We start from the raw sequence: 15449 nt of genomic DNA, 5'->3' as shown, positions 1-15449 counted from the left end.
AACCCTTTCCTGGACAGCCAAGAGTGGGAAACATGGAAATGCTTTGTGAATGGGGTTTGGCTATAAATAATCCCTTATAAAATGCCCTGCCTGTGCAATCAAAGCAGGATTTGCACTTTAAGTCATTATCCTTCATCCTACAGCAGTGACAGATGTAGCAGGATTACACAGGATCCGCCATTCACAACAGGTGATGGTCACTGCTCACTCACTCCCCCTCCCTGCACAATGACCTCTGCTCAGGTCACACAGCATGCCCACAACACTCTACAGCAGGGATGCTCAACCTGCGGCCCTCCAGCTGTTGCAAAACTACAACTCCCAGCATACCCAGACAGCCTACAGCTATCATCCAACAGCAGGGCATTGTGGGAGTTGTAGTTTTACAACAGCTGGAGGGCCGCACGTTGAGCATGCCTGCTCTACAGGTTAAGGCTGCATTCACACGTCCGTGCTGTGTTGCGGACCCGCAAATTGCGGATCCACAACACACCCGCCCGGCACCCCTATAGAAATGCCTATTCTTGTCCGCAGCTTCGGACAAGAATAGGACATGCTCTATCTTTTTGCGGAGCTGCGGACCGGGGCCGCACTCCGCATATGCGGACAGCACACTGTGTGCTGTCCGCGTCCATTCTGTCCCCATAGAGAACGAATTGGTCCGCACCCGTTCCGCAAAATTGCGGAACGGATGCGGACCCATTTTGCGGACGTGTGAATGGAGCCTTAGTCATCTCCAGACTACATATTCCTATACCTATGTTGCCGCTGTAAAGTGTATCTGACTGCTTTCAACAGCAACTCAGGCAAGATGGCCACCCCCTTGCATATGTCCATAAAAAAAAAAAAAGAGAAAAAAATAGGAATTTCCATCTGGTCTGAGTATTAAAAAAATAATTAGATATATATATATAAAAAAAGAAAAAAAAAAGATGGCAGCACCGTCACAGATAAAAATGGATGAAGGGTGCAAAAAGCCCAGTATGGATATAAGCCAATCCAATGAAATGTAAGCGATGAAAAGAAGGGCAGCACTCCAATAGATAAAAAATGAAAAAACTTTATTTACCCATAAGGCTGTAGCGACGTTTCGGCTCTTACACAGGAGCCTTCCTCAAGCTCCTGTACACTGCTCAAAAAAATAAAGGGAACACTTAAACAGCACAATGTAACTCCAAGTCAATCACACTTCTGTGAAATCAAACTGTCCACTTAGGAAGCAACACTGAGTGACAATCAATTTCACATGTTGTTGTGCAAATGGGATAGACAACAGGTGGAAATTATAGGCAATTAGCAAGACACCACCAATAAAGGAGTGGTTCTGCAGGTGGTGACCACAGACCACTTCTCAGTTCCTATGCTTCCTGGCTGATGTTTTGGTCACTTTTGAATGCTGGCGATGCTTTCACTCTAGTGGTAGCATGAGACGGAGTCTACAACCCACACAAGTGGCTCAGGTAGTGCAGCTTATCCAGGATGGCACATCAATGCGAGCTGTGGCAAGAAGGTTTGCTGTGTCTGTCAGCGTAGTGTCCAGAGCATGGAGGCGCTACCAGGAGACAGGCCAGTACATCAGGAGACGTGGAGGAGGCCGTAGGAGGGCAACAACCCAGCAGCAGGACCGCTACCTCCACCTTTGTGCAAGGAGGAACAGGAGGAGCACTGCCAAAGCCCTGCAAAATGACCTCCAGCAGGCCACAAATGTGCATGTGTCTGCTCAAACGGTCAGAAACAGACTCCATGAGGGTGATATGAGGGCCCGACGTCCACAGGTGGGGGTTGTGCTTACAGCCCAACACCGTGCAGGACGTTTGGCATTTGCCAGAGAACACCAAGATTGGCAAATTCACCACTGGTGCCCTGTGCTCTTCACAGATAAATGCAGGTTCACACTGAGCACATGTGACAGACGTGACAGAGTCTGGAGATGCCGTGGAGAACGTTCTGCTGCCTGCAACATCCTCCAGCATGACCGGTTTGGCATTGGGTCAGTAATGGTGTAGGGTGGCATTTCTTTGGAGGGCCGCACAGCCCTCCATGTGCTCGCCAGAGGTAGCCTGACTGCCATTAGGTACCGAGATGAGATCCTCAGACCCCTTATGAGACCATATGCTGGTGCGGTTGGCCATGGGTTCCTCCTAATGCAAGACAATGCTAGACCTCATGTGGCTGGAGTGTGTCAGCAGTTCCTGCAAGACGAAGGCATTGATGCTATGGACTGGCCCGCCCGTTCCCCAGACCTGAATCCAATTGAGCACATCTGGGACATCACGTCTCGCTCTATCCACCAACGTCACGTTGCACCACAGACTGTCCAGGAGTTGGCAGATGCTTTAGTCCAGGTCTGGGAGGAGATCCCTCAGGAGACCGTCCGCCACCTCATCAGGAGCATGCACAGGCGTTGTAGGGAGGTCATACAGGCACGTGGAGGCCACACACACTACTGAGTCTCATTTTGACTTGTTTTAAGGACATTACATCAAAGTTGGAACAGCCTGTAGTGTGTTTTTCCACTTTAATTTTGAGTGTGACTCCAAATCTAGACCTCCATGGGTTGAAAAATTAGATTTCCATTTTTTAATTTTTGTGTGATTTTGTTGTCAGCACATTCAACTATGAAAAGAACAAAGTATTTCAGAAGAATATTTAATTAATTCAGATCTAGGATGTGTTATTTTTGTGTTCCCTTTATTTTTTTGAGCAGTGTATATATATATATATATATAATCATTCATTAACTTCTTTCTACAGACAGACCTATTACGCTCCACTGCCATTCTTACGGCTCATACACGCGAACGTCGGCCGTGCCCTTATTGAGGCCCACAAATAGCGGGGGTCTGCAATATACAGGCCCGACCGTTTTTCACCGAATCAGGAAGGTGTGGTGCTGAACGGAGGCATGGAACCGTGAACCTGTCCGTACCTCCACACTGCAAAAAAGTAGCACATACACTACTTTTATGCGGTGCGGACCGTGGACGCGGGTCCACGTTCACATATGGCAGCCTTACGGCCGGTGTCCGTGCATTGCGGACTGGAATTTGCGGTCTATACACACACACACATACATTTTTGGTGAGGTTATATTTAAAAAAAATAATAATCTAAAATCCTGCAATTTTCGCACTGGCCACTAAGCTTAATAATAGCGGCCGCTTCTTGGTCTGTACAGATTGTTTTTCAGCAGTCTTCTCATTATCATTACAGGCAGGATTACACCTTTATCACCTTTATATAGATAACGCAGGATCCATCATTCACAATAGGCGATATCGCAGCTCATCTGCTCCCTCCTGACCTCCGCACAGGTCACAGAGCATGCCTAAAAAGCTCTCCCGTAGGAGTCAATGAGGTCCCAGCCATGGGGCTGCTGTAAAGCATCTCTCTATTGACAATAGGGCAGGCAAGATGGCCGCCCCCCATAATCATGTTCAGGTCATAGAATTTTTATTTATTTTTTTCAAAATGAAAACAGATTAAGAAAAAAGCTGTGTGTCGCACGGTAACGCATCAAATTTATTAACGGGAATGTAATTTAGTCCAACATTTTTTATTTTAATTAGACTGGGGTCTTAAAAATATTTCTTAAAAAAACATCAGCCATTACTTTACAAGTGAGAGTATTTGCAGTGGTGTCCGCTCCGCACCGATGGCCTCCGCTCGGGGCTCAGCTCTAAAGCAGGTGGAACCGGAGCGGGATTAGAATGGAGAATTCTAGGGGGTTTCCTAGATCCGCTGGTGTGACGAGCCCGTGTTCTCCCAAATGACCTTTACAAAAGCAAAAAACTTCATGTGTCATTTGTACTTGTTCATTACCCAACTTCTCAAGTACAAGGGGAAGTTAATGTGTTCCCTTGGAAAATGCAGCTGGAGGGGGGGGAGGTGGGCCCGCTGACAGGATTACAGCAAATAAAGATTATTCTATGCACAATGTAAAGAATATAACTGAATACAAGTGTATCAATTATTCACAATTGTAAAGATCTCTGCTTGTTGTCATATAAGAACTCAGGCGACCCCTTTAAACTGGCTAAAACAACAAATGAATGTATACTCACCCGGCTTCTCTTCAGCAACCTCCTGCAATGTGCTCCGGTCCTCACAGCAGTGATGCTCTGTGCACAGGCTACCTCTGCAGCCGATCGCTGGCCTCAGCCACGCACGGGACATCTCTGCTGACACCAGCGATCGGCTGCAGTAGTGATGCTCTCTGCACAGGGCACAGGTTACCTGTGATGCCAATCGCTGACCTCAGACCAGTAATCCGCTGTGGAAGTGATGCTCTGTGCACAGGTTACCTCTGTAGCCAATCGTTGGCCTCAGTCACACACAGGACATCTCTGTTGACACCAGTGTTTAGCTGCAGTAGTGCTGCTCTCTGCACAGGGCATCTTTGATGCCAATCGATGGCCTCAGACCAGTAATCGGCTGTGGAAGTAATGCTCTGTGCACAGGTTACCTCTGCAGCCAATCGCTGGCCTTTGCCATGCATGGGACATCTCTGCTGACACCAGTGATCGGCTGCAGTAGTGCTGCTTTCTGCACAGGGCACCTCTGATGCCAATCGCTGGCCTCAGTCCAGTAATAGTCTGTGGAAGTGATGCTCTGTGCACAGGTTACCTCTGCAGCCAATCGCTGGCCTCTGCCATGCATGGGACATCTCTGCTGAGGACACTGATCGGTGGCAGTGGTGGCGTTCCATGCACACAGGTCACAAAAAAAAAAAAAAAAACCCAGTGGTGAGGACAGGAGCGAAGCGCAGAAAGAAAGAGCGGAGAAAATAGGCAAGTATCAATTCAGTTGTCATTTTAGGCATTTTAAAGGGGTTGCCCGAGTATAACTTGGACAACCCCTTTAACAGGAACCTTTATTGTTTACATCTAGTGGACCAAAAAATTCACTCCTGGTCATGTGACTGACACACAGGTGGATGATTCGATACAGGACATAGCTCCAAAAACTGCACTGTGACCCCAGGAGCAAACTAATACCAGCTAGTATTATTTAGGAATCCCTTATAAAGGCCCCCTCATATAGGTTATACTTACCCAACTCCCTGGCACCCGCATCGCTCCTGATGCCCACATAGCCGCCACAGCAACTCCCCGTCTCGCGGATCAAAACATCCGGTGAATGGGGGCAGCTAATAGCAGGCCGCGACAGGGATGGCCCCAACCGCAAAACCCCCAACCCACCCCATTGCGGGATATTTTGATGCGTGTGACAGGGAAATGGAATGGTGGCCATGCGGGGATCAGGAGCGACGCGGATGCCGGAGAGCGGGGCTAGTATAGAAACATAGAATGTGTCGGCAGATAAGAACCATTTGGCCCATCTAGTCTGCCCAATATATCTGAATCCTATGAATAGTCCCTGGCCCTATCTTATATGAAGGATAGCCTTATGCCTATCCCATGCATGCTTAAACCCCTTCACTGTATTTGCAGCTACCACTTCTGCAGGAAGGCTATTCCATGCATCCACTACTCTCAGTAAAGTAATACTTCCTTATATTACTTTTAAACCTTTGCCCCTCTAATTTAAAACTGTGTCCTCTTGTGGTAGTTTTTCTTCTTATAAATATTCTCTCCTCCTTTACCGAGTTGATTCCCTTTATGTATTTAAAAGTTTCTATCATATCCCCTCTGTCTCGTCTTTCTTCCAAGCTATACATGTTAAGGTCCTTTAACCTTTCCTGGTAAGTTTTATCCTGCAACCCGTGTACTAGTTTAGTAGCTCTTCTCTGAACTCTCTCTAGAGTATCTATATCCTTCTGGAGATATGGCCTCCAGTACTGAGCACAATACTCCAAGTGAGGTCTCACCAGTGTTCTGTACAGCGGCATAAGCACTTCACTCTTTCTACTGCTTATACCTCTCCCTATACATCCAAGCATTCTGCTGGCATTTCGTGCTGCTCTATTACATTGTCTTCCCACTTTTAAGTCTTCTGAAATAATTACTCCTAAATCCCTTTCCTCAGATACTGAGGTCAGGACTGTGTCAAATATTCTATATTCTGCCCTTGGGTTTTTACGCCCCAGGTGCATTATCTTGCACTTATCCACATTAAATTTCAGTTGCCAGAGTTCTGACCATTCTTCTAGTTTTCCTAAATCCTTTTCCATTTGGCGTTTCCCTCCAGGAACATCAACCCTGTTACATATCTTTGTGTCATCAGCAAAAAGACAAACCTTACCATCGAGGCCTCTTGCAATATCACTTATGAAGATATTAAACAAAATTGGTCCCAGTACAGATCCCTGTGGAACCCCACTGGTAACATGACCTTGTTTTGAATGTTCTCCATTGACTACAACCCTCTGTTGTCTGTCACTCAGCCACTGCCTAATCCACTCAACAATATGGGAGTCCATGCTCAATGACTGCAGTTTATTGATAAGTCTTCTATGTGGGACAGTGTCAAAAGCCTTACTAAAATCTAGATATGCGATGTCTACTGCACCTCCACCGTCTATTATTTTAGTCACCCAGTCAAAAAAATCTATAAGATTTGTTTGACATGATCTCCCTGAAGTAAACCCATGTTGTTTTTCATCTTGCAATCCATGGGATTTTAGATGTTCCACAATCCTATCCTTTAATAGGGTTTCCATTAATTTGCCTACTATTGATGTCAGACTCACTGGTCTATAGTTGCTCGATTCCTCCCTACTACCTTTCTTGTGAATGGGCACGACATTTGCCAATTTCCAATCTTCCGGGACGACTCCTGTTACTAATGATTGGTTAAATAAATCTGTTAACGGTTTTGCCAGCTCACCACTAAGCTCTTTTAATAATTTTGGGTGTATCTCATCAGGCCCCTGTGACTTATTTGTCTTCACTTTAGACAGCAAACTTAGAACATCTTCCTCTGTAAAGATACATGCATCAAACGATTTATTAGTCATCCTTTCTAGTGGAGGTCCTTCTCCTTCTTTTTCTTTTGTAAAAACTGAACAGAAGTATTCATTAAGGCAGTCGGCTAGCCCTTTATTCTCTTCTACATACCTTCCGTCCTTTGTTTTTAATTTAGTTATTCCTTGTTTTAATTTCCTTTTTTCATTTATATATCTGAAGAATGTCTTATCCCCTTTTTTCATAGACTGAGCTAGTTTTTCTTCTGCCTGCGCTTTAGAAGTTCTTATAACTTGCTTGGCCTCTCTCTGCCTAATCTTGTAGATTTCCTTATCTTCATTGCTCTGGGTTTTTTTATAATTACAAAATGCTAGCTTTTTATTTTTAATGATTTGGGCCACTTCTGCTGAGTACCACAGTGGTCTCTTCCTTTTTTTGCTTTTACTGACAAGTCTAATGCAATTTTCTGTTGCCTTCAATAATGCACCTTTTAAGTAGTCCCATTTCTCCTGGACTCCATCTAATCCGTTCCAGTCTGATGAGGACTCATTTATGACTAATTTCATTTCATTTTTGAAAAGTCTGTTTTTCTAAAATCTAAAACTTTTGTTTTTGTGTGGTGGGACTCTTTCACAGTTCTTATATTAAACCACACTGACTGGTGATCACTAGATCCCAAGGTTTCGCCTACAATGACATCATATACCGAATCCCCATTTGTGAATACCAAATCCAAAATGGCCTCCCTCCGGGTTGGCTCCTCAACCACTTGTTGTAGAGATAACCCCAGTAGGGAATTTAGAATATCTGTACTCCTGGTAGAACTTGCTATTTTGGTTTTCCAGTTTATATCTGGAAGATTGAAATCTCCCATAATGATAACTTCTCCTTTCATTGTCATTTTAGCTATTTCTTCAACTAGTAGATCATCTAATTCTTTAACTTGACCAGGTGGTCTATATATCACACCTACACGAGTTACTGCATGGTGAGCAAACTGCAACGTAACCCAAACTGACTCTATGTTGGCCTCACCAACTTGTATTAGGTTAGATTTAATGCTATCTTTCACATACAGGGCCACTCCTCCTCCTTTCTTGCCTTCTCTGGTGTGATCATCTGGGGGGAGCCATCACATACGACTGTTGGTCACGCCTAGTAGTGATATTTGGGATACTAACAGCTCAGAGCTATGTACAGGACATCCTGCGGCAACGTGTCACCTCTCATGGCCGGGCTTCCAACTGGTGTTTATCAGCAGTATAACGCTCGCCCGCACACACAAGGGTTTCCCAGGGATGTCTCCTCCAGATTATAACACTTCCTTCGCTGCTCAGTCACCAGAATCATCACCAATCCAGCATTTATGGGACCAGCTGGGCCGTCAGCTTCAGCAACCTACAAATGTACAGGATCTACAGACCCAGCGGTAACATCTGCCGGCAAATGTGCCGCAGGATACCATATGGAACCTGTATGCCTCCATGTCCAACTGTATCTTATTCTGTCACCAGGCTATAGGCCGTATGTCATCTGGCATCCAGACTAGAGGCCGTATCTCATTATGTATCCAGGCCATAGGTGCCCTATAGGGTCTTAGAGCCTCCTTTCAACTGCACAATTTTCCTCAAGAAACGTCTCCTTTCGCTCTAATATTGTGATCACTTACAGATATCATTATATTCAGATAGGGAAAGTTTTATTCCATTCCAACAACTCCTTGGTGCGTTATTTTTTTGTCAATAAATGCATATGCAGTAGTAATCCCCTCTGTATGGGGATGAATGATCACCACGGTGATCGGTTATCCCATAACACTTACAGCTTGTCGGCAGCACATACCTGTTTACACAGGATGATGCGCTGCTTCCAAACTACTATTTTATGTGCCGCATAAGCAGCTTTGCAGTAACAGGCCGGCCACTACACAGTGGACAGCGATGTGTTGATTCCGGACCCGGTTCCAGTGCTTCTGAATACTGCTGATTGGCGCAAGTACTGGGAGTCAAACCCCTGCCGATCGGACATTGATGACCTACAAATCTTACGGATGGGAACACTGTGCTAGGGCAGTTGGAGACAGAAATTGAAATCCAGTACAACAGGCAAATCTTATGCAAATAAGTGGTTAATTAAGGCCAAACCAAACTGAGCCATCGTCAAAGACGGACTTCAATTCCCTGGGTCTCACAGTGGAAGTCCATGTATTGTTGGAGTCACCATTATGCTGCTCACACTATTAACTGTCCCAACGCTTTTATACAAAGATGCCCTCCTCGTTTTTAATTAGCGTTGGTCGTATTTCTACATATGCTCAACAAAAAAATAGCTCCATTGCATTGGGGTACGCTCCATTGTAACCCTGCTGCCCGCTGACAATCATTCTGGCCCGCTTTCACGCCAAGCCTAAGGGCTGCAGAGTGACAAGAGAGAGGAATCAATGCAGTTGTATGGACATGCTGTCACCCGCCTGTGGACTACCTGCCAAATCAGCACCTCGAGACTGGGCTTGCACACAAATTAATGGACTTTCTTTGACTGAAGACGCTCAGCACCATGCACTGGCTACCCTCCAAGAAGCAAAAAATATGCTGGACAAGGGCCCAGGCTCGATTCACAAATGGTTGGCGGAGGGGGGAGGGGGGGGGGGGTTGGGGGGAGGGGCTCAATTCTTTTTCATATTCAACAGGTTCCTTGCTCATTTCTTCAATCCTACCTGCGGAGACGAGTGCCGAGCAGCATCTAATACTGAAAATTTAGATAATGTTGTAGCAATAAGATGCGGACTCCAGCATAACAGAAACCAGACGTATCCGTTATGCAGGCCATAGAATGCCTCTAATTCCGTCATGGAATTGCGTTATAGTCCGTGGTAACGGAACCCATAACGCAATTCACATTATACCACAACACAAACTGAAAACAAAATATGAAATGCGCTCATTCCTAGCAGGTACCCTAAAAGGGTTTTCTAAAAGTCAGATATTGGCGACTTATCCTCATCACTATCTGATTGGTGGGGGTCCGACTCCCAAAGCTCCAGCCAATATACTGTTTGAAAATGCCGTGTCCTCTTCCTAGTCCGTCAGTCAAATGGACTAGGCGCGGCTCAACCCCATTCAATATCAGGCACAGCCGCTATACAATGTACGAAGCTTGCTTGGCTAGCCGTGAGGAGGCCACTGTGCTCACTGGAGCGCCATGGCCTCTTCGAACTGCAGATCAGCTGCCGGAAGTCGGACCCCCACCAATCAGATACTGATAACCAATCCAACTAAGTCCCTCCCACCATTTCTGTAAAGACAAGACTAGTATAGAATTAGAAAAAGTCACCAATTTTTGAGCAAAACTGTAGCCAGCATAGACGAGTTTCTGGTGCATGGCAGAGATGCGCCCGTTAAACAGGCATCTGCCTCTTCATAAATTAGGCACATCTCAAGCCAGTGCAGGGAGATCAAGACTGGCGTATGGATGCGCCATGAAGGCGTCTTGATAAATGTCCCCCTAGGAGTACAAAAACATTTCCAAAAACATTTGGCTATTCTACAAAAAGGATGGGGTTTGCGTTGCTTTACCTTCTCATGGATTTCCTGCGTGGACTGTGCATCGCAGAACGCCACTGTGGCTACGTCTTTGAGGATTGGCATTTCTACTGTACAATCTCTGCCATCCAGCAGGGCCACAAGTGGGCGCGGGTGCATGGGCCCATTCATTATCGGAGGTCGAATGCCTAAAAGGAAAAAAGAAAGAAAATTAGGACAGCGTTCTTGACAGAGAGCATGGATTTGCCATGAGAAAGGTAATATATGACAAGGAAGTAAAGAGCACAATCTATAAATTTTATGATTTTCCGAGTAAGTTTCTACCTGGCATGAAGTCACTTATTTACTCAGGAAATGGTTATGTAATTTTGTGTTGACTTTATCAGATAATTATAATTACTTAAACATTCAGTGACGAAAGGAAATATTAAATTTTTTTTTTTTTAAATCACAAAAAGGGAAAGAAAATGTTCCCATTTCCTAGCCAACAAGGCTTTCTGAACTCTATGATATCATTGCAGGAATTTTGGAAAATGTAGGCATTTATTTCCCAATTCCTTTAATTTTGCTATTAGCCAGAGCAGATCTTGTTCTGAAGACCATCTACTCAGTACATAAACTCAATCTGTGCCAAAGGATGCCATGTAAGGTTTAATTGGCATTGAAGAAACGCTTCACCCAAAACAGGACTCCTTGCGATCGGCTAGTTGTGGACCTACTTGATCAAAAAGGGTTGGTCCAAGACAGTTCCAGTTCAGAAGAGTGATCCATAAAATCCTACAAGCCTGTATCTGAACCTGTAGATGTTTTCTGATGAATCCCCAAGGAGGGTGAAAAGCTAAAAGACGCTCCAATCAAAAATGAAATTCTTATGTTACTTGGAATCGCCAACCGAACAAGAAATCTAGCCATAGATACAAAGAATCCATTCAAAAGTAAAGACAACCTAGGATGAGACATTTGTAGGACAAATTCCCTCATTATGAAAGTCCTTACGATAAAAAAGTTACCCCAGAGGGTAAACTTGTGTTGGCATTATCTACTGGCAAGAAAATTTCTAAATAGTGCCTAATGATATTCCAACCAATGAATCTACAGACAAGATTTTTATGGTTCATAACCAAATATTCATGACTCAACTAGGTTGTCAAGGGACATAAAAAGTTCTCTGTCTGGTTCTCATATATGAAATAGTAAAACTTACTAATATAGCATAATAAAGGTGCACTACGTCCTGATTTCAGCCCACCTCTCCTAGTCAGAACATCTTTCGTATTCTTTCTGGGTACAGACAAGCAAATTCACCCCTTTCTGTAGGGGACAAGCTCGAAGTTGCCCACCTGTCCTTCTCACTTCATTATCCCAAAAAAAACTCTGTTCTTAATCATCAGTGATGGAAAGGGGGCTGGTTTAGCTAATGAACTGAGACAGACAACTACAGACTTCATGCAAATCACCAAAAGAGAAAGAAGGAAGACCCTTCCCTGTGTCGGAATAAAGGTGGAAGTGGAGCTTCCTGGACCACCGAAGTCAGGACATCGGTGCAGATATCATCATTTAGACTACCATATATTAATAGGGTTATTATTTTTATGCCCCTGGACAACCCCTTCAGCATTTGTTTTTTGTATTTAGAGATAGGACCATGAAAGCCAGAGAAGACTTCAAGATGTTTCACTTGAAGCTGCCATTTAAATGTACATTCCCTAAATTTTCCAAATCCCATTTTTACGAGAAGCGTTTAAGGTCAGATGACTTGCTTACGAATACTTGGAATATTTAGACTTTACATTCCTTCATAGGCGCCTAACGTTGCAATCTCTTGGATTATCCATCATAAAGAAAGTTTGCGAAGGGTGAAGTTTTTAGATATTTTTTTGGGCAATGAATGATACAATAGACCTTCTATTGCGTGCCCACACCCCTCAGGAATTGTTTGCCTTCAGCTAGAGATTTGATAAACTGCCCATAGAAGTTATTTAGTTTCTGGATGTAAACCTGGAGTGTACGGTTACTGGTTACAGGAACGAGTTCACACAGGATAACACAAAAACAACGGAACTGCCTTTTTCCCATCTTTCTCTTGGACACCAGCCAATGCCTTGAACTTTTCCCCTTTGTTCCATCGTTTCAGTCAATGATCTGATACATGACACATCCAGACGTTACTAATGTATTTTCAAACTTGAACAACCTATGCCTCTTGTACTAAACTGGACTAAAACTTATAGATATGGAACGGTACAACCTACGTATGTCCAAGTAGAAGAAAGCCTTCACAACCTGACAAGGCATACCTTGGCTGCTTTTATCAGGCCAAGCAAAATTATTGTTGGTTAATTTCTATATATAATTTCTATATCATCATTGCAAGATTAACAGAAGTCTTCATTTGCAAGTAGAATAGTCTTTTTCCCAGAATTCAGGGGAGTATTACCTGGCCTATAAAACTCCTTATGCCTACTAGGAGCTCCCCTTAAACGGTTCTACACCTTTTTATTAATGATGAACTATTCTTTAGATAGATCATCAGCATCTGATCAGTGGGGGTCCAACACCCAGGCCATTCATATTAGTTGTGACATGACTGGGCATGCGGGAAACAGCGAGAAGGCCATGGCGCTACTGCAAGCTCCTCTGCCTTCTCAAACCGCTGGTCGGTGGGGGTCACAGGTATTGAAGTCATGCCTATCAGATGTTGATGATCTATCCAAAGGATATGTCATCAGTAATAAAAAGGTGTAGAACCTCTTTAAGGAGAAACAGTACCCCCCCAGAAGTCTTGATATAGTCTTCAGCAATAGCGTAAAGTTATCTGGGTGGTTTCAAATATTCTAAAAGACCTTAGTAAAAGCTCAACTTCAAAACCCTATACACTGTGCACAAAGGATACCATCATGGTCCCAAAGCGAAGTTCTTGAGACAGCAGATTGGGATCCAGAGTTTGACGTCAATTGCAAATTTATAGGCTAAATTAGTGTGAATGGCTTAAACTCTGTGTAACGTGGCAAAAACAGTACAAAAGAGGCAGAATTATCCTTCAATGCAATTTCTATAGACATCTAAAGATATCAATTTCTAAAGTATAGACATCTAGTTGTCTGGCATCAAATGAACCACAGATGACAAGAAGGACTTGTCTGCGCCAACTTCTTTCCAGGGTAACTGGTCTAATTTTCCATATATTTTCTTTTTACATTTTGGCGCCCATTAAAAGCGCCTCAGTCAGATAGAAGATGTCTCCTCTAGACTAATCCAGAAGGAAGCAGAAAAGATTAAAGGGGTTGGCTAGGATGGCTAACCTCAGGATAGGCTATCAATATCTGATCAGCAGGGGACCAATTACATCAACTGGGGAAGTGCTACAGTAACCACACAGAGAGGACTACTGCTGAACAATTGATTGGCGGGTGTGCAGGGTGTCAGATAGTGATGGCCTGTCCTGAGGATAGGCCATCGGTCGTAAAATCCTGCATATCCTCTTTAAAGATTATTGCCTAACTGAAAAGATGCCAACAATAGTCTAAATCAGGGGTCTCCAAACCCCGGCCCGCGGGCCACATCCGGCCCGATTGTGCGTTCGATCCGGCCCGCCCGCAGCTGGCAGGTTGCAGGAACCAAATCCGCACAACCGCCCAGGGGCGTAACGATCGCGGTCGCAGAGGATGCGACCGCGACCGGGCCCGGCGGTGGGGGGGGCCCGCAGCTCCGTCGCCCCATCGCAAGTAATTTTAACATTTTTATGTAAATGGCTGGTCGCTTGGGCCCCCGGCCTCTGTGAGTAGTTGCGCCGCCCCACCAACCCCAGCCCTGCCTCCATCCATTCGGGCTCCGCCTCCACCCATTCAGGCCTGGTGGCGCTGTGATATCGCGCCAGCCAGGTCTCGCGGGATCACACAACGCACGCTGGAAGACAGGATTGTGGGCTGCAAGCAAGAGCAAGAAGGCGGGAGCGGAGCAGTCTGACGAGGTAAGTATTTTTTTTTTAAATGTGCACACCACCACTGCCTGGCTATAACTCACAGGGGGGCACCTGGCATGGAACTAAATGTCAGGCAAGAAATCCTCCACAGGGGACCAATGGGGAACAAAAATATATTTCAATAAGAAAAAAAGGCAAAAAAAATGGAAAAAAAATTAAACAGATAACAGAGGGGGCAAAAATGCAATATATACACACAGGGGATAAATGATTATGGAATATATACAGAGGGGGCAAAATGGATATATACAGGGCCCCTCTATTTATATCCATTTTGCCCCCTCTGTATATATTCCATTTTCCCCTCTTTATCGATATTCCACTTTCCCCACCTGTGGAGCAAAATTGTATATATCTTATTTTGCCCCCTCTCACATTGTATATATTCTGAGTGAGAGGGGGCAAAATAAAAATATATTCTGAGTGAGAGGGGGCAAAATAAAATGTATTCTGAGTTTGCTGACATTGCTGTTCTGATGGGGACATTGCTGTGCTGATGGGGACACCGCTGATGGGGACATTGCTGTGCTGATGGGGACAACGCTGATAGGGACACGGGTGTCCCCATCAATGGTGTCCCCATCAGTGGTGTCCCCATCAGCACAGCAATGTCCCCAACAGCAGCGTCCCCATCAGTGGTGTCCCCATCAGCACAGCAATGTCCCCAACAGCAGCGTCCCCATCAGTGGGTGTCCCCATGATGGGAATATTGTTTTTTTGATGGGAATATTTTTTTTTTTATGGTAATATATTGCTTTTCTGATGGGGACATTGCTGTTCTGATTTGGCCATTGCTGTTCTGATGGGGACACCGCTGATAGGGACACGGGTGTCCCCATCAATGGTGTCCCCATCAGCCGCGTCCCCAACAGCAGTGTCCCCATCAGTGGTGGCCCCTATCAGCTGCTAATGGGGACTCCGCTGATGGGGACATTGCTGTTCTGATGGGGACATCGTTGATGGGGACATTGCTGTGCTTAAGGGTGACACGGCTGATGGGGACATTGCTGTGCTGATGCTGACATTGCTGTGCTGATGGGGACATTGCTGTGCTGATGG

The 15449-nt window shown here is 44.9% G+C and overlaps 1 protein-coding gene across 7 annotated transcripts in view; it reads right to left on the bottom strand.

The window, feature by feature from the left end:
• CTBP1 (C-terminal binding protein 1) overlaps nucleotides 1-15449 on the bottom strand; it is a 291189-nt gene that overhangs the window by 39106 nt on the left and 236634 nt on the right. For all 7 annotated transcript variants that reach the window (XM_040419242.1, XM_040419240.1, XM_040419245.1 and 4 more), the window contains one exon: nucleotides 10442-10596. In XM_040419242.1, coding sequence (XP_040275176.1) covers nucleotides 10442-10596 — 155 coding nt within the window. The remainder of the gene's footprint in view (nucleotides 1-10441; nucleotides 10597-15449) is intronic.

Source organism: Bufo bufo, chromosome 2, assembly GCF_905171765.1.
Source record: "Bufo bufo chromosome 2, aBufBuf1.1, whole genome shotgun sequence".
Taxonomy (NCBI): Eukaryota; Metazoa; Chordata; class Amphibia; order Anura; family Bufonidae; genus Bufo; species Bufo bufo.
Note: the sequence above shows the minus strand (reverse complement) of the source record. Positions and strands in the feature narration are given on the sequence as shown.